Here is a 26,857-nt window from a genome sequence, read left to right as displayed (position 1 = left end):
CTTAGAAGTTTACCTACAAGTTTGGATGACCTGTCATTCACAAATATGCTGAATATTTTTTTCTTTAGTTATAACAACAACACTTCCAATATCATTTGATAAGATCTTTGGAAGATCTCTGCCTTCGGGCAGATTAAATAGTACGTATGGGAGTTTACTTGTAGGAGGAGCCTGTTAAGCTGGAGAGGGTTGGAATGCAGGGCTGAAGGTAGTCTTCCTTCCATGCCTTTCCCTTACAGCTCGGGACTCTGCAGTCTTAAGTTTCTGAAGAATGGAATGTGGTGTTCTGGACTGCAAATTGATAGCTGGAGAGTAAAAAACAGACAAATTAAGGCCCAGCCTTACAATGTATCATCGCATACCTCAGCAAACTCTAGCTGGAAATTGTTTCTGTGAATGAAACAATTCCACAGGATGCATTCAAACAAGAGCAAGATACTTTTCTGGAGATTAAAATATTTGCTTCTATTGCTGCCCATATTTTTGACTCACTCATTTTAAAGCCGGGTGGCTGTCACAATTAAATGAGTTGGATTCATAATGCCAGCTATGCCATTACTAGTTCTGTATGAGGAGGCTTGAAGTGAGGACTTTTGTTTCCTGTTGGAAAATCTGAGGAAGAAAAGAAATCAAACCAGTCTCTCCTGTGTAAATATAGATACTAAATGGGGGGAATCTGTTGCCCAGATGTCTTAGTGTGGGTCTTGAGTTTGCAGGTGCTGGACTGCCAGCTTAAGAGCAAATACTGTGTTTATGAGGGTGAATGTGCAAAATGTTACTGTAAAGACAATGTTTATCAGCTTACTATGATGATCTGAACCACTGTAGTAGAGAGAGGATGGTCAAAAGCACCACTGAGTAGATCATAATTTGAATAAGAACAGTACATACCTGCCAGCTGTAGCTGAGGTCTACTTTGTGGTGCATATGACAAGGAGCTATATGTGTTCCTGTTGCAAATAAACCAGTGACCTGGACATGAATTCTGAAGGAAAACTGGACCATTTATTTTCAAGGAAAACCATCAGTTGTCATCAATGGCTGCAGAAATAGTGCAATTGAAGAATTAATAGTGCTTAGCTCTGATGTGGGAAGGACAGGGCCAGGACTTTTGGTGGACTTTTGGAAGTTCATAAATTGAAGTTGCATCATCAGACATGGTAGATTTTTCTTCCCTCTTTTCCAGGCACCTAAACAACACTGGTTTGTCATTCATTTCAAAGCCTCGTTCCAGATATATGTCCAACTGTTCATGAAATAACAAAACCAGTACGTGTACCAAATACTTGTTGGATGTAGAGGGCATCCTGGTTTTGATATTGCAGATTGTTCAAGGAACCTCACCAACACAGATTATTTTTTTTTGAGCATGCAATTATTCTTCAACAGAAGACAGTGTATCATAGTTTGAGAAGGAATAGCCAGACATACACAGTCACAAAAGCTGCTGGCATTTTTAGAAGAAATTGAACTCTCAAGGGAAAACGTGGGGAATTTTCAGGGGAGTGTTTATAAAAGGCTCCTAGATAAAATCAGAAGTTAAACACATGTTGAAATTTCTACAATGGTATTTCCTAGTTCATCTTTGTGCAAACTGATCTGAAAGCATATATAGGATCAGCCACAAATATCTCTGGACTGCTTACAGCTGCCCAGCTGGAGTACTGAGGATGTTGTCATTGCTCTTCCCATTCTTCATACCTGAGGGTTTTTTTCACACTTGTACATATGTGTATATTTACACACAATCCCCAGCACCCACATTAAAGTCTCTTGGGTCAGTATTTCTGTGTGGTTTTATTCAAGCTCTGGTTTTTTATGCGTTTCTCTTGAGACACTTAAAAATATGTAGTTGAAACCTCCATTACAATAAGGTGTGATTAGAACTGACCTAGATTTTGTGCTAAAGATGCTTATTAATTCTTTCATGCAGTATAGGATGCTTTTTCTGTTCTTGTCTAAAAATTGGATGCTATATGGAGAGGATGAACAACCTGAATGGAATAGATGAAAGAGTTTAATCTGTTCCACTGGTGCTGAGGCTGTCCTGGTGTTTTGCCACTAGAATGCTGCATTCCAAAATATCTGTATCTAAATTAAATAAGATATATATGCTAAAGTAAGAAGTAGCTTGTGGATTTTTTTTGTATGTCTAGTTGCGTGAGTGACAATCGAGGATAGACTGTACAAGTTTCTAATCATGAGGAAATCTTCAAGTTACTGGATTTGGGGTACTTTGGGAGTGGGTGTGTTTTTATTTTTGTTAATATATATTCCTTCTGAGGTTGGGAGAACAAATTAGTCTTCGGCAATCCAGCAATGAAAGTGTTTTATGATGAGTATCACCATAATTTTATTTTATTTTATTTGCAGATTTACTTAATTCATCTTTCCAGTAGAACTAAATACTATGACTTAAACAACATAGGGTTAATTATTTTATAATGCAAATATTAATAACACTGATTCATGTCTGGTAGTCTCCTTCTAGGAAGGAGAAGGTCATTAAGATGTTGGAGTAACTCAGTTATCTGATGGTTGGGAATTCTTTTCAAATGGATAATGCAGATAAAAGACAGCTGTCACACTGATAGCCTGCTAATAAATTTCTGGAAATTATGGTTTCTGCAAATGAAACTCAATGCAGACATTGAGTTTTCTCTGAAAAAGTCTCTGATGTTACGTCTAAGTAGAGATAACCTCTTAAAATACTGTAGAATAGACAAGTGGAAAAATAAATTTAGGAAATTAAGTAACTGTACCTTCCTCTAGGAAAGGTGTATATTCAGTTAAAGCATTGAAGATTTTTTTAGTTAAAGCATTGTGGATTTTCCCAACCAGTACTGCACAGTGGATTGTTTGGTAAAGTATACTATTAAATGAGTAGTTGATTAATTTTTAGATTTATATGAAAATATTACAGATAATGAGAGAACCTAAACACAGGTGTTAAGTTTTGTACAGGTGCTTACATAACAGTGTTTCAATTAGGATACTGCCTGATATTTATAGCAATTCCTGTTGTTATTAGAAACAGCAAAAAAATTATGTAAAATCTAATGTGTGATGTGAAGTGTTGCTAAGACTTAGAGTTACTGGGCTTCTGTGCTGGATGGGCCAAGGAAGAGTTGAACTGGCTCTGCTGTGCTGAGCTGCTGTTGTCCCCCTAGACAAGGGGAGTTGCCATCAACCCTGCATGAATCTCTTACTCCTGATGTTTCGTCTCATAATTTTTAAAGTGACAGCTACAGAAACTGTTCAAACACAGCTTTTTTAATAGTTTACGTTAGCAACTATCTTTTTTTAGAGGCACTGATACCGCTTTTTAAAATAAAATGTACAGAATTTGGGCTAGCATACAGAAATTTTTGAAGACAGTAAGAAATCACCCTTTTACACACTTTTGGATTTGTGCTTCACAGAGCTGCTTGGTCCCTTTCTACAGCTCTTGATAGAGGCCTGCCTTTTGAGATAATGTGATCTTGCTATGGTGCCTACTTTGGTTTGGTCATGGCCACTTCTTTTGGCAGTGTTCTTCCTGAGGTGAATTCTAATCTGAAAAGTCAGTTTACTTGTCACTTGCATTTGAAGCTTTATTCAGTACTGGCATAGGATATCCTAGCAAAAAGGGACAAGTGAAAAGCAGAACATGTCTTAAATACTTCAAAATGCATGATCCATAAAAAAATTTGTTCACAATTGTGAGAGTCGTGTTGTTACTGCAGGATACTCCTTTCCTACAAACTGAGTTAGTAGAAAAGTAGAAGTGAAATATTGGAGTATTTAGAGATGCCTGGGCTATTCTGAGACATTGTGACCTCCTTTGACTGCTGTGGACAGAAGTTAGAATGGGACATTCCTGGCATCTCTTTGAGCCATGGCAGTTTTCTTTAGGGAACTCTGATGGCACAGAGGGTGTGGGCATGGCCATGGCTGTTCAGGCCATGTAATCTGATGACGTAGTCTGATGTTTAAGCTTTGAGACACAGTTGCCTGTTCCAAACATGTTTTGTTACTGTAAAGCTAAAATAATACTTTTTGCTTATAAAAATGAGTTAAGGTAAAAGATACCACATAGTCAATTCTGACAAGTCACTTAGGACGTATTTAACAGGCTCCCTTGCTGTAGAAGCACCAAGAGAAAGCCCTTGGCTATACTGAAGGAAAACATAATTCTGCACTTCCTAGACAAATGCACATGGAACAGGTGAACAGTTGATTCTTGTGGTATTCCACTTGTGGAAGAGTCTCATTGTAGATGTAGTTTCCAAATGGTGCTTCTTGGACTCATCTCTTCTGAAATTGCTTGACAGTTTTAACTTGTTAACCTGGATTTTGGTATTTCTGACAGTCTTCAGTTGAGAAATGGAAAGAGAGAACTATGCTGTGGAAGAGATTGTTTATCTTCCTTTCCATTTTTAGATGGAGAACATTGATAGTGTTCAAGTAGTATAATTTAAATTTTCTGCACATGTATTGAGTTTTGAAATTTTTGTTTTTCTTTGTGGAGAGATAATTTGTAACATGGCAAAGAATATCAAGTGAAACGCTGTGCGTTGTTCAACACTAGTCAGTGGTCCTTGTTAGATTTTCATTCTTCAATGTTAATTCCACTGTTGTGTCTTTTAAAGAGAAGGTTTGAGATAGTTCTTTGAGCAAAGGCATCACTGACTGTTGCAGATGAGGGGTGATGCAATTTAATGTGCTGAGATTATGGCACAAGAAGAAGAAGAAGGCTTAAAAAGAGGCTTCCTACTAATGTGAAAGAATTATCAACCTGAAAAGAATAAGCAAAACATGAGTAAGTGGATTGGAGTAGGAGGGAGGAGAATGGAAGGAAATAGTACCTAATATCAGGAAATAGTAGGATAAACTAAGGTTGTATGCAAGTTGGATTGAATAATTATAAAAGGTTCTTAAAGTGAAGACAAGGAAGGGGTTATGCAACTTCTCTTTACACAGAAGAGGGTAGGCTCTATTTAACAGTAATCCAAGCAGGACCCAGAATTTGGATGCACTGCATCTGTTTTCCTAAAAATAATAATGTTTATTATGAATCTAGAGACAGCAGGTGATAGCAGTGTGGGTACTTATGGAAGAGGTTTTGCATGTGAGTCAGTACAGAGGGAGATAGAGCAGAAAGGTCTGGATGGAATGTAGCTCCAGAAAGCTTCCAAGATGTAGCTTGTGATGCTACAGGCCTGTTATTCTTCTCTAGAACAGATAACAGTTGAAGTTATTACAAGATGAGAGAACACATCTTGCATGTTACTTGAAAGATAAAGGTAGTTTAGTAAGGAGGGCCTTTCAGAGGTAAAAAACTAATTCTTTCAGGATGGAACAATTACTTTCTATAAAAGATATGAGGCCCTGTGGTAAAAAGGGACTGACTGGTGTTGAGGACTCAAGATTATTTCTGGTTCAGCATTCCTTTTTACACAGCTACTTGATTTAGAAATGTATTGAACTTCCTGTAATTCAAGTGGGTGCTGCTGGTAGAATAAGATCATGTTTTTAGTAGCTTAGTTGCACTAAGTCTGCAGTCAGTCAAGTGAAGCAGATTTTCTGCCGTGGGCAACTCTGCAGGGCTGAACCTGGCAATTCCTGGATCTGTAAAGAGAAAGGAGTCTCTCTTGGAACTTCCCTGAGGTAAAGGTTTTGAGGAACTGCCTGGGTATTGTCTTGTCAGCAATCTTCTCTTGTATGTTCAAGTCGTTTTCTTCTCTCTACCATTTATGTGGGGAACCAAAATTCAGAGCTCTTAAGAGATAGGTTTTGTGTTGGGATTTGCTTGGAAGCCAGAATACTAACAGCATAATTAAGGATATGTTAAGTTATCAGATACTCACCTACTTGGTTTTTGTTAGCTTCAGATTTTGAGTTGAAGATACTTCTGAAGATGGTCCTTAGTGGTCTTTCTGAGACAGCCAGCTTGTGAGATGGTGTTAGAACTTTAATAAAGACTATAATTAATGACTGGTGTAGGTTGAGCCAAGTAACCTGTTCTTATAATTTCTTTCTAAGTAAGAGCTGTTTTCTCTGAGGCACTTCGAAGCACTAGAGCTTTCCATCTAATCACACTGTAACTTGTGGGTCTGATGTTGTAGTAGGTATCTTGAGGAACTGAGATTTTTCTCTCTTTTTTTTTGTTCAAAATGTTGGAACTGTTAGCTGTCTGTTTTAGGCAGTGCTTATACTCATGAATCCCAAGTCCCCAGTGGAATTAGGCTGAATAACCCCTCAAGATTTTAGTGTTGATATTAGAAAGGTCAGACGTTCAGTGCTTTTTGTGTTACTCATCCACAATGTGTTGTAAATCAAAGCTCACTTCATGTTATGGTCACATCTACACAGCCAGCATGGGTGTTACAGTTATGCTGATTCAGGATTTCTCTTGTGCAACAGGAGACCAAGTTGTGTTTTGCCAAAGGCAAGTACCTTTTCCCATGCAAAGTCTTACTCTTCTAGTCAAAACCATAGCATTTTAATGAGAATGTAATGGATTGCAGAATGCCAAGGACCTAAGAAAGGCATTTTGGGTTCTCTTTGTTTGAAGTCACAAGGTCTTGAAGCTAAACCAAATTTTTCCTGGCTCTGTAGATTAAGTCACCTATTACAAACACATAAAGAGTTTCAGACAAATCTGTGGAGTTTTACTCATGATGCTGCAAAAGAAAGGCTTTGTAAAGATTCTGCTTTAGCAGTCTTTAGGGTTGTAAAAATCTACTGTCAATATCTAAAATTTTATAAAAATGGGCTTTTTATCTTCTGTAGAGACTTCCTTCAGCAAGAAGCCCTGCAGTCAGTGATCTGTAAAAACCCCCATGTGTTCCAGGCTCTTAGGTCTTAAGGGCTGGAATTTTGAATTTTTGTTTCCCCTTACTGTTCACTGACCATTATTTTTTATGAGTCACAGAGATGTGGGAGATGTTTGTCTGTGGAAAACTTTTTACCTGATAACTTTTTAAAGAAAACAGCAGCATTGTCTTCTACTTTACTTCCTGTAGTTTTGCAGCCAAAAAAAAAGTCAATTTTGTCCATTCTTTTTTGTAAACTATTTAGCCAGGTGGACATAGGTTGCTTGGTTGGTAGTAGAGTAGTACTACTAGTCTATAGTTTTGAAAGGGTTATACAGCATTGGGTGGCTTTTCTAAGAGATAGCTGAAGAGGAGGTTACATTGTGGTACTAAGATATCTCTAGAATTTTAAAGAAGTGGAAAGAATATGATGCTCCATGTAATAATGAGAGATGCAGCCAGCAGGAAAAAATACTGGCAAGAAATTTTGCTTTTAATTGGTTTTTTTAACCAATAGCTTGCACACACTGTTATCTTTAGGATTGTTATTTCCTTCAAAGCAATGTATTTAAAGTCCAAATCAGTTGCACTGTAAGGATGGTTGCTGGATATGGCACTTTCCATCTGTGCAAGTAATTTTCTTTATTCTGTTGTTAAAGAACTTAAAAGAAAAAGCCCCAAAGAAAAAGACCACCTCAAAAAACCACTTTAAGCCTACAGTGTCTTATTTGTACAATATTCTATAAATGTCTTGTTTTGACATTACTAGCAAATTTAATTTGTTAGCAAAGCTTGCTGCATTGCGAGATAAAGTTCCTCAATAACCTTTTGTTTTTGGACGATTCAGTCTGCTGCATCTTCCATTTGCATTCTTGTGCTTTTAGTGATTTAAAAATAGTATCTCAGTTTCTCACATATGAATTCTATCCTAATAAACAACAGCAGAAGTCACATAATTGAAATCACTGAATACATTATAGTATTTTTATATTCTGTATGGCAGAGGAAGTACAGCATGTATGTTACATACTGAGTTTCATAACTTATCAGAAATACAGAAGTCTGCATCTGTTAGGTTATATCTGTGTCCTAGCAGAGTGGACACTTGGGAGACTTGAGTTCTGGTCTTTAGTGGTACTGTGATATTTGGTAGATCATAAAAACAGGTGCAGTACCTTAGATTAAAGGTCTTTGTAAATGTTATCTTGTCCCTCCAGTGTTCAATATGGACAGTTACTTCATCTTCTCATTCTGTTCTCTCCCATAAAATTAGGACAATTACAGAGTTATACAGTATATGATTTAGGCTTCAGCTGAACAGACACGGGATTTGAGGTCATTTAAAGACAATATATTGTGAAAATAGCCTATATAATAGCTACAGTATTCATCTTTTAATGCATTTAATATATTAGAATGTCTTTTCTAGTTTGCTTGAGGGAAGATCAGATAATGGAAGAGTATAGCTGTCATTATGGCAACCTTGAAATTATGACTGCATAGTAAAAGAAAACAAAACCAAAAAACCCTCACCCCAAAACAAACCAACCAACCAAACAAAAAACCTCACAAACACAACCCACCAAAAACCCACCCAAACACAAAACAACAGCCAACACCTCTACCCCAAAGTGAAAAGGAATTTAAAATAATAATTACATGCAAACTCTTCATAAATTTCATTTGTAATTTCCTGTCATTGCATAATTCTTGCTACTGACCATCACTTGCTTTACAGTTACATTTTTTTAAGAAATTCCGCAGTTTTTAGGTCATCTTGTACATATTATCGTTCTTAAATATGAATGAATTATCTTAAGTGGTTTGTTCTATTAATATAAGTAAAGGTAGTAATAAAATTAAGTTTATCCATGAAGATAGGTATTTCTGTAGTAGATAGCATTGTATAGACCTCTGGCATTTTGAGTATGTGTAAGTCAGCAATATAAATCCAAGTCAATGCTTTTGGGTGGGTCTGTATTAAAAGAAAATTGTGGGTTTTTTCTGACTGTTCATTCTGGGATTTGATAAACAAAGATTCAGCATAGGGTTTTGAAAAAGATGCAGGCATCACAGGAAACCATAGAGTTTTATAGGAAGGATATTTGGGTAAAAATGTCTTGAAATAATAGCCTTACTGTGCAACCTGAATTTGTCTGAAGCCCCAGTTTTTAGCTGTTGTTGTATTCACTTAATTTTCGATATTTAACTCTTAACTGTGATATCTCTTTGTAAAAATTACTTTGTTCCTAATGTTTAAAATCTGTTTCCAGGCTGCAAGCTGCTATATAAACAAGACTTTGCAAGACGGTTAGGACTGAGATGTGTTACTTGTAATTACTGCTCACAGCTGTGCAAAAAGGGAGCAACTAAGGAACTTGATGGTGTAGTGAGAGATTTCTGCAGTGAAGAGTGCTGTAAAAAATTTCAGGACTGGTACTACAAGGCAAGTAACTCAGAATTTTTGACGAGAGCTCCACAGTTAAAAAAACCAAAAATGCACATGTGAGGATATCTCAAGGACTGTGCAGCAAATATGGCTTACTTCAGCAAAGCATTTGCTTTAGAATAAGCAAATGTATTAAGTTCATAATTTGAGTTTTTGTAGAACTTAGAGCAGTATTTCTATCTGATTTTATTAATTCGTTTGGCAAAGAAGTCTTGAGTTACAGAAAACAAAAAAAAATTAATATATATATTTGTTACTTTAAAATTCCAATTTTTTTCTCAGTTAATACCACATTTTCTTGTCAAAACTTCTTAGATGTTTATTCAGAATGTTGAAAACACTGTTAGTAGCAGCAGGATACCTTGAGTTCACTGACATTAGCAGAGTTTTTCTTGTTCCTGTTTTTGCCTCCTTTTTTGCCTTTTCCCTTCTCTCACAGTTTGAACTGCAGAGGCTTTGATTGTTCAGTATTCCCCAGTGGAAAGGATGCCAAAGGAAAAAGCAAGACCAAATGGATTTCTAATAAAAGTTTTAATCAAACAGATGGCATCTATTTGTATGTATCTGGAAGCTTAACTGCCTTGTGAAGCACAACCAGCACAGACTTCACAATAAGAGGTTTTTGTTTACATTTTTTGAAAGGAAAAGATGAAATTGGACTGGGTTTAACCTGCGATTAAATCCATGGATAAAATATTTGATCTCTGGTGTGAACGCCCTGGAAAGCTACACTGATAATTTCAAAACAAGAACTACACTGTGGATGCAGTTGCAAAAAAGACAGTACAGAATCCATCACCGTACCAAAACTCTGCACACAGCTTGGAAGGCAGTAAAAAACTTGAAATGTTAGAGGGCTAGATACAAGTCCTGTAATTCAAGACGATCTACCTACCATAAAAGAACTGAATGTGAAGACATATCTGATATTTTGGAATGTCTGATTCCAGAAATGTTACAGCCAAACATTGTAAATTCTTTATTTTGAGTAATGTATGTAGGGTCGTGTTAGTCATCCCTAAAAGAAAACTACTGAACACCACAATGTGTTTCTTTTGTCTCATATGAAAATAGGGTGACAAAGCTTGGCTGCAGAGTTCTTAACAGAAATATTAACTTCATACAGTAATACTTAATCTGTCTATATGCCTTAAAACTCGGGGCATGGGATGAAATTTGTCCCTGTGAAAAAAGTGCCTTCTGTTAGAAAACTTAAATCTTCGGTGTGCTTTAGAAATCTTTTCAGCTAAGCATATAGTCTGGAGGTGTGCATACCAAAGTACTTTCATGTACCTTAGCTTCTGTGGAAGCTTGTTTTGTGATTCAGCTTTGAGAACCACTTGAAAACTCAGACTTCAGATTATCCTGATTCATGGGATGAGGTAATAACAGGCCCATGAAGTCTGCTTAAATGCTGTTGGTACTGTGTTAAAGGAATGTTAGATCTGATGTTATAAAAAGGCAGTTTTAAGCAGATTGGCTGGTAATTAGTGCCTTTTGATACTTTTGATCATGTTGAAGTGTTACATATTTCTACTTTTTGAATCTTACACTTGCTAGTGGAACTAGGGTTCCGTTATGAAGAACTGTTGATGGTAATTTTTTTCAAGTGCTTCTTAAAGCCTTAATACAATTGAGGTTTGGATTAAAAAGCTTGAGATTTATTACATGGGAAAGACATATCATAGGTTTTGGGGAAATTGTGTCTGTTGCTAGAATTCTCTTTTTTTTTCTTTACATCCTTTCTGGTAACTTCTCCTACTTTATGGAAGTCACTCCAGATACCTTAGATTTGGTAGTGCATTGTTAGCTCGTATTCTTACCTAGCCAAAATAGACAATGATCAAAACATAGGAAGGCAGAATAGATAAGGACCGTTCTCTGAATTTGTACTTCATTAGCTGTTTTGTCTGTTAGCTTCTTAAAAGAATAGTTACGTATGTATGAGCTTTGTCTCATTTATACGATGTTCAGTGTTATTTTTGGAGTTTCAGTGAATGTATACATGAAGAGAAATAAGTAGTAATAACCTAGTAATGTTTTAACACCATCATTGTGTTCATTAAACAAGTGTTTGTCTCCATCTTCTTTGTCTACTTTTTTTTTATGGACACATCTTTCTCATGTAGTATTACCTGGAAAACATTGTAACCTTTTAAAGTAATCAGCTGTTTCAGGAGCACTTCCCTGAATGCCAAAATTCTCTTCTCAGAAAGCCAAAAGAAGTTAGCAATGGTAGAAGCACAACAGCTTATTTAGAAGTATTAACAGTTCATTAGACTTAGCTAGATAAGAGTCCTTTAAACCTAATATGAGGCAGTGAAATATAAAAGAATAGTTTTAATCTTGATCATCTGTTGGGCAGCAGCTGCAGTTACCAATTGGTGCCAAGTTCTGAGGAAATTTCTACCCTATGGGTTCTATGCACCTCTGAGACAAGAGGCAAAATTTTGGATCTTGAGGTTAGCTCCGTAAGTTTTTAGGGCTCCTCCTGTAAATTTGCTTGCAGTGGTTTGGATGTTAATCCAGGAAATGCCTGGAAATGTCAGTATAAATTATTTAGTAGCCTGATGTCTGATGACAGTTTCAATAATTTGGTGTTATATTAGAGCATTGAAATTACCTTGGAAAAGAGTATACAGTTCTGAGAACAGCACAGAAACCTGTTTCTTTAAATACACACTGAGAAACACTGATGACAGTACTACAGCTGAAGTGCACACAGGTCATGCGAGGCTACAGTGGAGAATTGATTAGACTCAGCATGTGCAATGATGACTCTGTATTCAGTGGGGGTCAGGAGTCTGCAGCAAAGAGTAAGTAGGAAGTAGGGAACTACAGTCCAAGACAAAGAAAAATTACTGTTGCTAGTGAACTCAGCAATGATTGTCAGCAGTGGTAAAATTTGAAAGTGGAGCCAGCATTAATCAAAGTGGTAAAGACAGCAAGACAGCCGTGTGGAATTTCTCTTGTCGGAATTCAGCCATTCTCTAGTTAGACATCTCAAACTCCAGTAAGTACTCTTTCAGAACAGTTGATCTTCTTTTTCTTATAATCACTCACTCTCTGGGAACATCTTTTGCTTTCTATTTACTGCAATTGAAGCTGGAATAGACAGCTAAGATTAGGTCAAGTTAATAGTAGTCCAAACTGTTGGGAGAGCATTAGGAACAGGTGATGGAGGGATTAAAAATGTAAATAAATGCCCTGCATATGAAAATTTTATTCTTTAACCCAAAATTGGGGCAAATATTAGTGATTTATACTTACCACCGTGCCCATTTGAACATGTTGAAATAATGGGAAAAGTAATGTACCAAAAAGAAGTCCTGAGTGGCAAAGGACTTGTGCAGTGCAAGCACAGCAAGCAGAGATGGGCTTTTTTGGAACACAGGAATAAGCAGACTCGAAGAAGCTATTTTGGAGCTTAGTTAACATTTAGTGCCAGTATCCCAGGTTAAAAGAAATGAAAAGGAGGGGAAGGAAGGATCATAAAATGTCTTGAAAATCATTAATTTGTGTTCACTTTAAATAAAATTTGATGGTTAGGGAAGTGGGTGAGCAAGCAGTTAGCAGGAAACTTGAGTACATGGAATGGTGTATAACACTGACTGGAAGTAGAATTATGGAAATAGTAGAATTAAAGTATAGCAAATGTAGAGATAGGAAATGAAGTGTCACTATAAAAGAGTCCCAGGTTTCCTGCGGAATGATAATTTCCATGCGCAAGCAAACCAATTTTTTATTTATTTTTTTCAAACCTAAATAATTTAGTAGAAGCTCAGGAGAGACAACAATATAGTTATTCTAAAGCCTAAATGAAAAAGGAGACCGGGAGAGGCTTGAGAATGCAGGAATGAGAGAATGACAGAATAGTTGGGTTGGAAGGGACCTTTAAAAGGCTGCCTAATCCCAACACCTCTGCAATGGGCAGGGACTTCTTCAATGAGATAAAGTTGCTTGGAGTCCTATCCAACCTGACCTTAAAGTTTCCCTGTCTATAACCTCTCTGGGCAACATGTTCCAGTGTTTCACCCTCATTCTAAAAAACTTCTTTCTTCTATCTAATCTAAGTTGACCCTCCAATTTACAACCATTTCTTCTTGTCCTATCACAACAGGCCCTGCTGTAGGAAGGCTGTAGTTGCTGGATTTGACAAGTTTTGACCCCTTTTTCTTTCTCTGAAGGAGAGAAAAATGAGCAGAAAGTGGTGCTTTGATAGTCAAGCAGCGTGCAGCAGGTCAGAATAGATGGGCTTTTCTGTACGTGAGTCAGCTGCCATTCTTAATCAGTGTTAGGTGGGTTTGAGATTTAAATTTAGAGTGAATTACACTTTTTTTTTTCCCCTACTGGTATTTCAGTCTTTTGGTGGCTTTGGAAGTTGCATTTGCCTTAAAGGTGTGAATTCACAGCTTTCCTGAACTGATTAAATCTACACTATTTTGGCAACACTCTACATTTTATCTTCTTCCCCACTCCCTTCTAAGAATACAATTTACTTGCTCTTTTGTCCCACTGAGGTGATCTGCTAAAGAAACTGCGGATCAGCATCAGTTGCAAGTCCAACTGACAAATACAACAAAAATTGAGGGAGGATGGGGATAATCCAGTGCTGTAAGGTCTCTGACCTTGTGTGCCCTACAGGTGAATAAGCACTGTTGCTGCTACCTTCACAGAGAGGAAGGAAGAGAAATATCTGCTCTTCCAGAGCCACCTGCTGCTCAGTGTGAGGTGCTCTTGAAGCTGCAGTTTAATTGTTCCCAATTTCAAGCTGGTTATACTGTTAGAAACAAGTCTTTGTATGTATCATATTTAAATACTTGAAAATTACAACAGAGAGCTTAAGTTCTTACACTGCCAGAGAATGGTGCCGAACTGTTCAAATACAGGGAAGAAACTAAAAATTTTATTATTTTTAAAATTTGAACTAAGTGGCCTGTTCATATTTTTTTGGAGTCACAAAAACTGCAGTTGGACTTCATTTTGTTTTGTTTTTTTAAGCCATCAGAGCCTTGTGCATAACTGCAATGTTTTGTATGGTTTTATGTATTAATGTTTTATGTTGCATATATTATAACTTCCCTCTTCCGGCTATATTATTAGGTTGACTTACTTTGGATTCCTGAGCATCTTTAAAATTTTTCATTTTTAAGCTCTTTAGGATGGAGGTTGCTAACAATATCAAGGCAAGCTGTAGTGCAAACAATTATTTGCTTACTTGAAGATGTGAAATTGTGGCTGCCACTGTTCAGATAATTTATAGCATGGCAGATAAAATGCAGTAGAATGTATTCTGGAGAAAAGCATTGTCTGTCTTAGTGATGCCTCTTGAAAATAACATGCAGGTTCATGAAAGATAAATTATGTTAATGTTTGAGTTTCCAAGTTACATGTGAACTAAATTTTGGGAGAGTCCTCTTTCTTTGAGAGAAATTGTTGTTTATAAATCATAGAGAAACTTGGATGAACTAAAGAATTGGAATATAAAACTGTTGCCAAACTACTAAAATAATGGAAATATTAAAAAAAAAGTGGATTTAATACCTAGAGAAGTGATTTTTTAATGAGTTTTAAAAACTTCTTAAAACTTTTTATTCTGTTTTAAAACAAAAAAAAACTGCCAGAGTTTGGAGTTGGAAAAAACTACTTGTATTGTCCTCAGTTCAGTAATATAATTAAAAAGTCTGTCACTTTCTGCTGTTATTTTGCAGAATCCTTCAATGAAATTAATTTGAATTGATGCACAAAATTCTTTTTTTGATGACTGTTTAGAAGTGAGCAATTTTTTTTATTTACATAGTGACAAATTAATAAAGCAGATTTATTCTGGGTGCTAACCCTCAGCAAACAATTGAAAAAGAAGGTAGCTTAACTATTGTACGTAAACGAGACTTAACTGTATAGTGGTACTGAATCTTCAGTACTCTTGAAAGTGTAGCCTTTTAAAATGTAGAAGTAATTTTTTCCCAAGGCCTCCTTAAAAATATGCCAATCTTCTTTGCATTAAGGCTGTACGGTGTGACTGTTGTAAGTCTCAAGGAGCCCTGAAAGAGAAGGTGCAGTGGCGCGGCGAGATGAAGCATTTCTGCGATCAACACTGTTTGCTCCGCTTCTACTGTCAACAGAACGAGCCCAACCTGGCCACCCAGAAAGGACCCGAGAACATGCACTATGGTAGGTGCTGCTTCAGGGCTGGGAAGTGTCAAGCCAGATGCTTCCTTTCAATGAAAAATTGAAAGCTACATGAATTATTTATTTGTTGTAATAAACTGCATTAGAGATTATCCTTTTCTGTGTTATCATCAGAGGTGGCATTGAGCTGTTCTGGGTTAAGTGTCATTTTAGTGCTGTATCATCACGGGAACAGAAAATGTTTTCCTCTTTTGTTGTGTTCCAGTTTGTCATTACTCTGTGGAAACACCTCTCAAAATGCCTTTTGGTCACAGAGAACAGATGCACTAGGAATGAAAAAAAAAAAATTAAATGAAATTAAAGGAAATAAGTGAAATGGAAATGAGAATACAGTGAAAGATTCTAGATAAGGGGAATACATAGCCTTTTTTTTCCTTTCTGTTGGCAATAGATACCGTGTAAATTTTCTGATGGGCACCGAATATATGTTTGTGTGGTTTAAATGCGATGTCAGGCAAACTAGCTTTTAAATTAATGCAAGTATGGTAACTCAGCTTCTTTGTATAGCCATTTTCATACTTGAATGGTTTTGTGTTTACTTTTCTGAAAGAGGCTGTATTCACGTCTGACTAAAGCATTGATTTATCATTTTCCTTTGTGTAAGGCTCAATACTGGAGTATTGAGGGAGATCAGTAGGGAGATGTCCATGAAGGAAAAGTCTTGTGTGCAGTTCTCTTGACGTAATGTTATATTGGTGTTACCTTGAATTGCTTATTGAAATTTGCTTTGATTTTGAAAAAGGGAAAAATTCTAAAAGTGTTTCCTTGTACTTTTAGATCAGGGCTGTCAAACCCCCCGGACAAAAATAACAGTAAGTATATATATTTAACCACTCACATATCTAACTCGCTCTCTTGCTCTCTCTCTCTCTCTCTCTCTCTCCCTCTCTAAAACATAATTAGATGTACTTAAAATGAGAGATCCCAGTGAATTAGAGGGATGCTATTAAAACCCAAAGATTGGTGTCTTTGAATGATTCTAAGCTAAATTTATGAAGCTTGTTAGTCTCTTCCGCATCTGTAGGTGAAATAAAAATTTCAAATACTCATACTTTCTTTTCAGTGTCTTCTGGGAAACTACATCATCTACCATGTGTTTTACATCTATAGTGCATATAAATGTTGCTTAAAAGTTAATCAATAAGCCATGTGCCTTCTTCATATGTTTAGACTGATCAGCTGTATTTATTGAGTATAGAAAGGGAAGAGAATTTCACTGCTGGGATATTAAGGTGGTAGCTCAGCTTTAAAAAGCTGAAAACAAATCTTCAGTTCTTAAATTTTATCCTTCCCAAGAGCTGAATTCTCTAGGTGCTCATGGTCTGATTGACTTGGCTGCAGAGTAGGGAAGCATAACCTTTTGCAGAATTGCTGTCTGGAAGGGCAGGGATCATCAATGGAGCAGCAGCCTTCATTCTGAGTTTCCATTTGTCTCAGCTTGTCAGAAATACTACTATTAATATTGTTTTCAGTTAGCTTAGTGTATTTTGTTTGAAACTGTAATGGTTTCATGTTTGCTGATTTCTATTTGCTGAATTTAGTGCAGTGGTTTGAGTGTTTACTCTCCTTTTTTTTCTGAGTTAGGATTAGGAGGGAAGCAAAAGCAGGTTTAGATCTTAAAGGTATAAAGAAAGATTTTATTAACACACATTAAAAGAAGAAAATGAGAATTAAAATGTAACTTTTAAAACATTTTTCCTCCACCACAAATGTTCACTTTCCCACTGTGAACTGTGTATATTCCCAATATAAAGAGACAAAACCTGTGATTTTTAGTTAGTTTCACTATTTAAAAATAATCTTTCATCAGTTCTTTAGGAAAGGAGTCTCTCTTAGAACTTTTATGGAATTTCTCCACTGACAACATAGAACAATTTTCTTGTGGGTCTTAACTATCACAAAAACAGCTGCTTGGGAAACTGCTTTTGTGAAGTCCCTCCCATTAGCAGCTTTTCTGACACTGCATATGGGTTATGCTTGCTTATTTTAGGGTACTGTTTAAGGATGCCTTTTTTAGAATAAAATAAAGGTTCTCTTTTTCTATTTCCAAAAATCATCTTCATCTTAAGGAACAGAGGCTTCCCTTTTCTTTGGGAGCAAAGGGTTTCACATCACTTTCTGTCTTCCTCTGTTCAAAGTTTTCTGTTAAATCTCAGTTATATCAGTCTACAACTATAACTAGATTTCTGCATTCCCCCTAGCAGCATTTATATGGGTAGGCTTTAAAGTTAGCTGGATTTTAATCTATAGGCTCCTGTTTACCCCGCGGGCAGCTGGCCAGGGCTGGCTTCCCCCTGCCACAGGGCCTGTTACCTCTTCCAAGGCAGGAAGGAGAAGGGAAGTTTCCCAGGATCTCCTGGTTGTTAATCCTGTGTGTTCACAGAGATGTATAATTCCTCTATTGGCTAGAGTAGCTATCACTTTCAAAACCGGTCACTAATTGATTTAACTATAACTTCCTGAAAAAATCACTTCCCTAATGTCAAACTGCCACAGAAACACAGTTTTGTTTTGATTTGTTTGTCACATGGAAGGTCTGAGAGACTTGACTTTTAAATGCAGATGGGCATAAAAGAGAAATCTTAGATTTTAGTTAGTTTTTGATGACAATATAAATATATTTATGAAAAAAACAGGAAATTGCTTAGGTCACTAGAGACATCAGACAAGCTAGGCTTTGTCTTTTAGGTTTTTATGTTTAGTGATGTTAATTCAGTCCATAAATTTGTAAAGATTGTGTCAAAGCTATGTGTAACACAGTATTTTTTAATGCATTTTAGGGAGTGTACACGTGGTAGGGCTTTTCTTGGGACTGGGCTTTCCTTCCATATCCAAAAGGACATATGGGACTAGTCTTGCTACATATGACCAAATAGAACTGAGAATTTTTTTCTCAAATCAGGTTCTAAAAGAGGTACTAGGGTACAAAAACTACATCTGGAACAGGATTTTTTACGTCTTGACTGTAAGGACACAGTTTAAACATTCTGGGATGTTCCCCGGTATTTGTTGACACTGTTTTAGTGCCAGCAGGGGGAGCACGAAGTTCATACTTCAGGTACTAAAAAAGTGTTTAGAGAATTTTCATTCAGAAATACTTTTTTTTTTTAAAGTGATCTTTGAACTGTGGCATAATTCAAGAAGGTTAGATCTTGAGCCTAAAGTTTGTTCATGCTGCTCATAATGAACTCTTTTTACAGCTAAAATTATTTTATATTTTATAAAATTGCTTAAATGATGCTTTCACCTAAACAAGGACATTTAAAAAAAGGAAAATGAGCCAGAAGTGCTAGCCCCGAGTGAAGTAAAACTGCTGTTATGATCCTGGCAGTGGCAGCTCAATTCTAGGAACATAGAACAGCTTGCAGTTAGAGAATAGTAGTTGGTGCTTCTGTGTTGTGCTTCTGTGAGCTTCCTGTTCAGTATCTCATTTATAAGAAGTATCAGCTACTACCTTAAGTCAGGAATTTGTGTTGGAATCAGTGTGGTACAACACTCTCTTATTTGCTTGTCTGCAGGGCTCAGCTCCACCACCTTCTCCAACACCTAACAGAGAAATGAAGAACAAAGCAGTTCTTTGCAAGCCTTTGACAATGACAAAAGCCACATACTGTAAACCTCATATGCAGATGAAATCTTGTCAGACAGGTAACTCCTGAACTGCTTGAACTTACTTCCTTATTGTAGCTTTTTCCTTACTATTAGTGTCTTTTAACATATTGCAAATATTCTGATTTTTTTTTCCACTAAATGGCAGGCATAAAATATATTTAAATACCTGGCAGTATTTGCCTTTTTCCTTTTTCTTTTAACAGAAAATGAGTGGAAAAAAGAGTATGTCCCAGTGCCTATTCCTGTACCAGTCTATGTTCCGGTGCCTATGAACATGTATAGTCAAAATGTTCCTGTTCCTACCATGGTTCCTGTTCCTGTAAGTGAGACTTCAGCTTCATTTTAAAATTGGCATCCATTCACATGCATGTGTGGGACCACCTTGTGTTACTGGTTGTTCTCCTTCTGGTCCATCTAATAAAGGATTACTGGGTACTGCAGGACTATTTATTGAAAAAGCATTAGAATCTGACAGTGGCACTTGATTCCTGGGTTGTTCTCTAGGACATGTCTTCCTGCTTCCATGTGAAAATCTTGTGCCACTGAGCTTTTTAGGAACAGTTCTGAGTGATTTGTCTGCTTTTGCTGAATATGCTGACTAAGCCTTTAACAGCAAGATTTGTTCTTGTAATAAGGAAGCTGAAAAGGTTGTGAAAGGATGGCAGAGTGTTGGATAAACAGCAGGAAAAAACAAGCCACTAAAACAAGATGCTGATTTGTCAAAACTGTTAGTCTGGACAAATTGTTGTTAGTCTGAGGTTATAATCAGGCAGTTTTGAAGTTCTGAAGACTCTTCTGTTCTTTCTTTGACCAGCTATATTTTGTCTTTTTTTTTTTTTTCCTGTGTCCTTTCCTGCTTTCCCTTCTGTTCATAGCTCCTTCATATTGGGTTTTTAACTTCTCAGCATTTTCCCTTAGCTCACACTAGAGTGACTTGTTTCTAATCTGTATCAACTCTGTCTTTCAGAAGAGTATAGAAATTTTTTTTGGTTGTTGATTGCTTTGTTGTGGCATTTTTTTCTTTTCTAATTACCTCTACCTCCCTGTCCGCACAGGTGCCAGTTCCAGTTTTTTTGCCCACTACTCTGGATAGCACTGAGAAAATCCTTGCAGCAATAGAAGAGCTGAGGGGAAAAGTGCCCTCAGATCCTCTGGAAGCTGAGCTACTGAACTTGTCGGGGGTTGTACCTGAACATGTTGGAAAAGCTGAAGCTTCTGATTTGACCAGTGAGTTTCCTGATGAGTTTGGAGTGCTGGGGGATGTGCGTGACAGGAAGGATTGGATTGGGTTTGGTTTTTTATTTTAGGGAAAGTTTGAGTACAACAGTGCTGGCATTGAGGTCTTATATTAAGTACCATTGTACTTTTAAGTCAGGTGGCAACCGAGTGCCACACAGCCATTTCCTTACTCCCCTCGCACCTGGTGGGGAAGAGACTTGGGAAAAAAAGTAAACTTTGTGAGTCAAGAACACTTTAATAATTGAAACAAAACAAAATAAAATACTAACTATACTAGTAAATACAATTAAAAGAGGGAAGAAAGGAATAAAAGACAAGAAAACTAAGTGATGCACTGTAAAGGTGCTCAGCACCCACTGACCCATGCCCAGCCTGTTCCTGAGCAGCAATTGGTGGTTCCCAGCCAACTTCTCCCAGTTATCTACTGAACATTGTGTGCTAAGGGATACTCCTTTGGACACTGCAGCTCAGCTCTTCTGGACATGCTTCCTCTCAGTCGTGCACTCTGGCAAAGCATGGGAAACTGAAAAGCCCATGATTTAGAGTAAGCACTACTGGGCAACAACCAACACATTATTCTCATAATAAAAATTTATATCTGAAGATCAAAAAGTCCTACATACTTTGTAGTTTTAGTTTCTCAGTGCCTATGTTTCTTTGCTCTTCTTTCCTGGCTCTGCTTGCCCAAATCTTCAAGTCTTTTCTGTATCTTTCCAGGAAAATTTGCCTTCACTCAGATGAAATTTTGAAGGTTTTTCCCAAGCTCTTTCAACAGAGATCTGAAAGGTTGTTAACAAATTACATAAACTTACACTTTGCACCTCATTATATAGGAAATGAGTGGAGCTGCAGTCCCAGGAGGCTTACTGTATTCCAATCTATTGCCATTCTTCTACCGAAACTGCACATTTCTGGTAGCACTGCGAAGTTGTCATTTTTAGTTTCTTGCTCTCTCTTGTGAAGCACATCTAGCTAAATGAGCAGATGTATGGGATCAGAGCTTGCTCACTTGCAGAGGACTGAATTTGGAGCAATTGGTGTTTGCCAGACGTTGGAGAGAGTTCAAGCTTTGTTTCTCCCTGCCTGCAGCCTTATTTGAGAAACAGATCCTAAAAAAGTAGACTTAAAAGTCTGTTCTGTTGTGACACAATCAGGTAGGAAAATAGATAGTTAGGTTTGTCAAGATTGTTTGAGCTCTGGAATTGGTTGATATGACCCAGATTCACCAGTATTTGATTTTCTATATGTGTTCTTTGCTGACTCCCCTTCGTGGAGAAGAACAATGAGCTAGTAAGTATCTGTTATGTTTGAAGGAAATCAGGTTGGAGAAGTAAATCTGAGCTCCCAAGAACAAGAAAGCATAAGATGTTAATGAGCAGAACAATCAGTTTTAGAACAACTCAGCTTCTAAAATTATAGATCTGCACCATTTGGCTAATCCATGTGTTGGTTAAAATAATGAGATTTTTTTCCTTTTCTTTTAAACAGGCGTGATAGTTGACTCAAATATCCTAAACTCAGAGTCACGGACAAGCTTGCCTGATGTTCCATATGAGCCAGACCTTGATATTGAAATAGACTTTCCAAGAGGTAATTCTTCTGTGATTTTAATAAGTACTGTGACACTTTGGGCAGCTATTGCACCTTGTTTAATCACCTTTCAGAGGAGCTTTTTTTGATTGCAGGATCCACCTGACTGACAGTTAGGTAAAACTTTGCCATGCCTTTGTAAGCTGAGGGACTTCTGAATTAGTTCTAAATAAAGTAATTGAAATAATGCAAAGAAAAGGGGAAGTTAATAATTTGCAAAGAACTCGGCTGCATCATTTGTTTTGAACATGGAATTAGGAAAGTTATTTTGAAGGCTCAAGGACTCAGTTGGCATGTGTCATGGAAAATGTAATGAATGCATTCTTCAATCACCAGGTGTTTTCATGGTTTAGAGAAGAAATTACTAAAGGGTCAACTTCCCACTCAAGTTTTTTAGATAATTGCAACTTGGCATGCTGCACACCACTTGTGTTACCTTTTAATATCTTGGTAATGTCCATATCTGCATTTGAAACAGTAGCATTATTTGAATTAGCAGGGAAAAACATCACTGCTTTGAGACCTTTCTTGAAAGAAACTCTCGATGCTATAGAGTACACTTTCTACCACTCCACAGAATGCAGGGAACAATGTCTGTTTCCTTACACCATACCCCAGTCAATCCAAGATCTAAGAAAGCCTCTGGCTGTAGTTACATACATGTAGTTACTACATGTAACTACATGTAGTCCCTCTTACGTAAGTTCTCTTAGAGACATAATCTTCATACCTCACCTGGGCAGGTTCTGTAGGAGCTGACAGACTTCTTTTGTGCTGTGTTGTAGATATCTGCAGTAGATGCCCAGTTTGCTCTATGCCTAATTTATAGACAGAGCCTGAGGGTTAGTCTGACCTTAATCTTGGGATGTTTACTAGTCAGATGCATACTAGATTTTTAACCCTCTTTATAAGCAAAGCTGGGTACATGAGCTAGAAAAAACATAGAAGAAAAGAAAGGAGCAAGCTGGAGTACTAAGTAGAAGCAGTCTGTAAGAGGCATTGATTATACTGAAATGCTTCTGAGATAAGATTCTTTGTGGTATCAGGAGAAGGACTGCTTTTGAGTCTGGAGCAGAGTTCTGAAATCTCTGCATGTAAGTGCTTATTTCATCTGCACCGCTTGGAAAGCTGTTGTAAGGAATAAGGTGGTGAAATCAGGTTGTCAGAAGAGCATTCAATTTTGACTGAAAACATTCTTTGATGGCTAAATGAGGGATGAATTATCTTCAATAAAGTAAATAAAGGTGGGACTTGCAACAGTAAATGCATTCAAATGTTGTCTCATTCCTCAACATTGCCTGAAGTAGAGTCCTCAGTAGTACCCCTGAAATGTTAAATAAACAGCATTTTCACATATTGCCATACATTTGCTTACCAAACTTACCTGTAATATCCTTCATGAGCTAAACCTCCACCACTTGTATAAATATAGACTAAAACCAGTTTCACTGAAGGAGTTTGCCTTCTGATATTAATATTTTTAACCAAGTGTAACGTGCTACAAGAAATAACAAAACATGAATAGAAATAATCTAAATACACGAAGAAAGCTGCGTGTACTAAGTTAATTTGTATTTTTTCCAACCATAGCTGCTCATTCTCACCATACCTAAGAATTTTTAGTACCAAAGAAAGCCTGGCCAGAAAACATTATGTAAGAGTCTATGATAAGGAATTCTGCCTTAGCAGCTTAAGATAATACCTGAAATGTTGAGCATTGTGTCCTCTGAAACTTACTTAGAAATAAACTTTTTGACAGCTTTGCCTTGGTTTGAATATAAAAAAGGGTTTGTTTCCTCTGTGAACAAATTCCAGTGTTTAGTTGTATTTATGTGTGTGCCTTTGTGGACACCTTCTGTTAAGGCAAAGCAATATAGTTAATTGGGTTTTTTTTCAAAGCAGTGTTACTTGTAAGACACTTAGAAATAAGTTTCTGTTAATGTATTTTCAGCAACTGAGGAGCTTGATACGGAAAATGAGTTTTTGTTACCTCCTGTTTTTGGTGAAGAATATGAGGAACAGCCAAGGCCTCGGTCCAAAAAGAAGGTGATTTTTTTCATGCTATTAAACATATAAAGAAAAACACAAAATTTATGTAGGAAAAAATATCCAGGGTTCTTTTTTCTAGTTCTCATATTGATTTACAGTTTGTTACTCTCTACTCATACCTAATGTCCTGTCTTCATGACATAAACTGATACATTTCAAGTAATAAAATTATTTCAGTAGTATGTCTGTTGCAGATGACTGTTGGATTTGATAGGAGTGTGATTTGTTAATTTTGGTCCTGTTTTTGCTGCACAGTGGCAGAACTGTTGATGAAATGTGCCACTGTGTATATACCTACTGTATTCTTTCTTAGCAATGCTGTTTTACCTTCTACTTTGAACAAAGGTGTCTTGGTTTAATTGATAGTAAGATGGAAAAACATTGACATAACCATGGTTTATAATGGGAGCCATAGCATTTCCTTTATAAAAGAGTTTAAAAATAAATCTTTTATTGCTTGTAATTTTCTCAGATTTTATTTTAGTCAATCTTAGTTTACACATTGGATATGAATGAACCATAGTCTTTTATTTAGCCAGACACCACCAAGAAATAGTTTCCTATGCCAGGCACAAAGCTGAAATGGTCTTGTTCCAGTAACTGAAGTAGATGTTGCAGCTTTAAAAGAACCAGCCAACTTCTACTAAGGCTTTCTAATAATAAATGAGTCTTCCTAGTATCAAATCTGGAGTCTGAGCTTTTGCTGTTATCCACTGGACATTATCCCCATATCCACTGCTGGGCATGCTTTAATCTGGAACCAGTGCAGGCTTTTCCATTGATGGGTTTATTTGAGCCTACAAGTCGAGCCTGCGACACAGATTTGTCTCATCTTTAGCTCCCTGTGCGTTAACGCAGTGAAATCCTGTGGGTGCCCTGAGGTTCAGTGTGCACTTTACCTGCAGCTGGCTGTGCCAGGTTCTATGTCCCTGCTGGTGGCACTGCTGGTGGCATTAACCCCTGTGTTCCCATGGCAGGGCGTGAAGAGGAAAGCCGTGTCGGAGTACCAGTCGCATGATGACAGCTCGGAAAACTCCGAGTGCAGCTTCCCGTTCAAATACGCGTACGGGGTAAATGCGTGGAAGCACTGGGTAAAGTCTCGCTATTTAGACGATGGGCTTCCAGAGTTAGAGGAGCTGAAATCAAGTAAGTAACTCCAAAAATCTGCCATCCAGATTCTACCTGGTAGGGAAAATTGCTGCACATGTGTGATTGTCAGCTGGAATTTTTGATAGAATTCTTCTCATGTCCTTAATGGTCCCAGCATGACTGAGATTCTTTTACCACAGCGTTGCCAAACTTTTTTTTTTTCTAGTTTTTTCATATTTGGTTCAAAATGCTGGCTCTCACAATTCTCGTGAAAGCTAGGGGACAGCACCTTCTTGGCTATTCTGATTTTCTGTGACCATTTTGATCTTTTGTTTGCATCCTATTTTTCCTCATATTCTAACTCACTTCAGAGTTCACACCATTTCTGGGCTTTCAAATGGCAAGGGAGGGACATCCCCCTAGTCTTTGTCCTGTAAGGAGATTTTCCTCTGAGACTGGCATTACCTGGCTGTGGAGATCTGGCACAAGGTGGCCTTCAATCCCCAGGAACCATGCTGCTCTTTCTGCAGCTCTCCTCTCTGTACACGTTTGTTCTGTGAGGGAAAAGGGGAATTGCTGCTACTCCTGCTGCTTTTCAACTCCCACATGGATCTCAGCACCCTTCTGCTGTGCTCTTGTACCTTTGGAAACTGCCCTTTCCCCTGAAGGTGCCCCTCTACACCACTGGCTTCACTTCAGCATCTTGGGCTGCCTCTGTGTCATCCTGAGCTGTGCATGACAGTATATTTGTTAGCAGGTGTTACTGTATTTTGTTAACTAGACTTTCCTGTGGGAGCCTTGATTATTTTAATACAGACCTAACATTTTAACTGCTTAGTACATTTTAGTCTCATTCATTGGTTAATGGAGAGGACATCAAGCCAGTTTCCCAGTTCTCAGACTAAAAATACCCCGTCCTTCACTGTGTGACAATTCTGTTGTATAATGTAGCATTTTTTCTCTATTTTACAGTAAAGTCTGTGAAATTAAAGGAAGATCTATTATCACATACTTCAGCTGAGTTAAACTATGGGTTGACACATTTTGTCAATGAAATTCGAAGGCCTAATGGAGAGAACTATGCACCTGACAGCATCTATTATCTGTGTCTTGGAATTCAGGAGGTTAGTAGAGGCTGTAGAGATGGGAAATGGAGCTGCTGATTTGACTGTAACCCATTTCAGTAGAAGAGTGGAGATAACATGGATTTACTGGCTAGGAGCTACCCTTAATACATGGCTGTGATCAGGCTGCTGGGTAATCACATTGTAGAAAGCTGTCTGTGTAGGAAATGAGTTTGCAGACCCATCCTGAAAACTCAGATTGGTGTATTGTAATACTTTTAAGCTTCTTGCTGGGTTAAAGCAAATAATTAACCCAGTCAAAAACTACATAGTCTTTTCAAATTCTGTGCTTCATTTTGTTTGCTAAAGATGTCCAGTATGAAAACAGAATTAAACAAGGCATGATCTCTAAGCATTTTACTAATTCAGTTCCTTAGCACATACAGGAAGCAACCTAAATTAAATGTCTTTTGGAGAGGGTCTACTTTACTGAGTACTGCGGACTGTGGGCAGGCAGGATAGAGTGCAGGAAACTCTGCTGTATTGACTATTACACACAGTTAAGATAGGAAGGAGTCAGGTTAGATGTAATGTATGTGAAAGCAATAACCTGTCACTAGCTAATTAGAGAAGCTGTTCCACAGCTTATCTTTTAAGCAGAGAGAGCTGTCTTAATTTTTGCTACATAAGCCAAAACATAGGTAAAGTAAGCAGTGTTCAGAGCTGAGAGCACAGAAAATTTCATTCAAGTTAAAAGGCAATAAAAGATGTGTATG

General features: G+C 37.3%; 1 protein-coding gene across 7 annotated transcripts in view; it reads left to right on the top strand.

Annotated features, from left to right (window-relative positions):
* The window catches only part of ZMYM2 (zinc finger MYM-type containing 2), a 92,198-nt gene that overhangs the window by 52,774 nt on the left and 12,567 nt on the right, over positions 1-26,857 (top strand). For all 7 annotated transcript variants that reach the window (XM_083854709.1, XM_083854707.1, XM_083854708.1 and 4 more), the window contains 10 exons: positions 9,071-9,243; positions 15,255-15,420; positions 16,216-16,250; positions 18,957-19,086; positions 19,254-19,369; positions 20,106-20,277; positions 21,778-21,879; positions 23,831-23,925; positions 24,906-25,074; positions 25,990-26,141. In XM_083854709.1, coding sequence (XP_083710835.1) covers positions 9,071-9,243; positions 15,255-15,420; positions 16,216-16,250; positions 18,957-19,086; positions 19,254-19,369; positions 20,106-20,277; positions 21,778-21,879; positions 23,831-23,925; positions 24,906-25,074; positions 25,990-26,141 — 1,310 coding nt within the window. The remainder of the gene's footprint in view (positions 1-9,070; positions 9,244-15,254; positions 15,421-16,215; positions 16,251-18,956; positions 19,087-19,253; positions 19,370-20,105; positions 20,278-21,777; positions 21,880-23,830; positions 23,926-24,905; positions 25,075-25,989; positions 26,142-26,857) is intronic.

Source organism: Zosterops lateralis (genome assembly GCF_965231275.1).
Source record: "Zosterops lateralis genome assembly, chromosome: 2".
Lineage (NCBI taxonomy): Eukaryota > Metazoa > Chordata > Aves > Passeriformes > Zosteropidae > Zosterops > Zosterops lateralis.
This window is presented reverse-complemented; position numbering and strand designations above follow the sequence as displayed.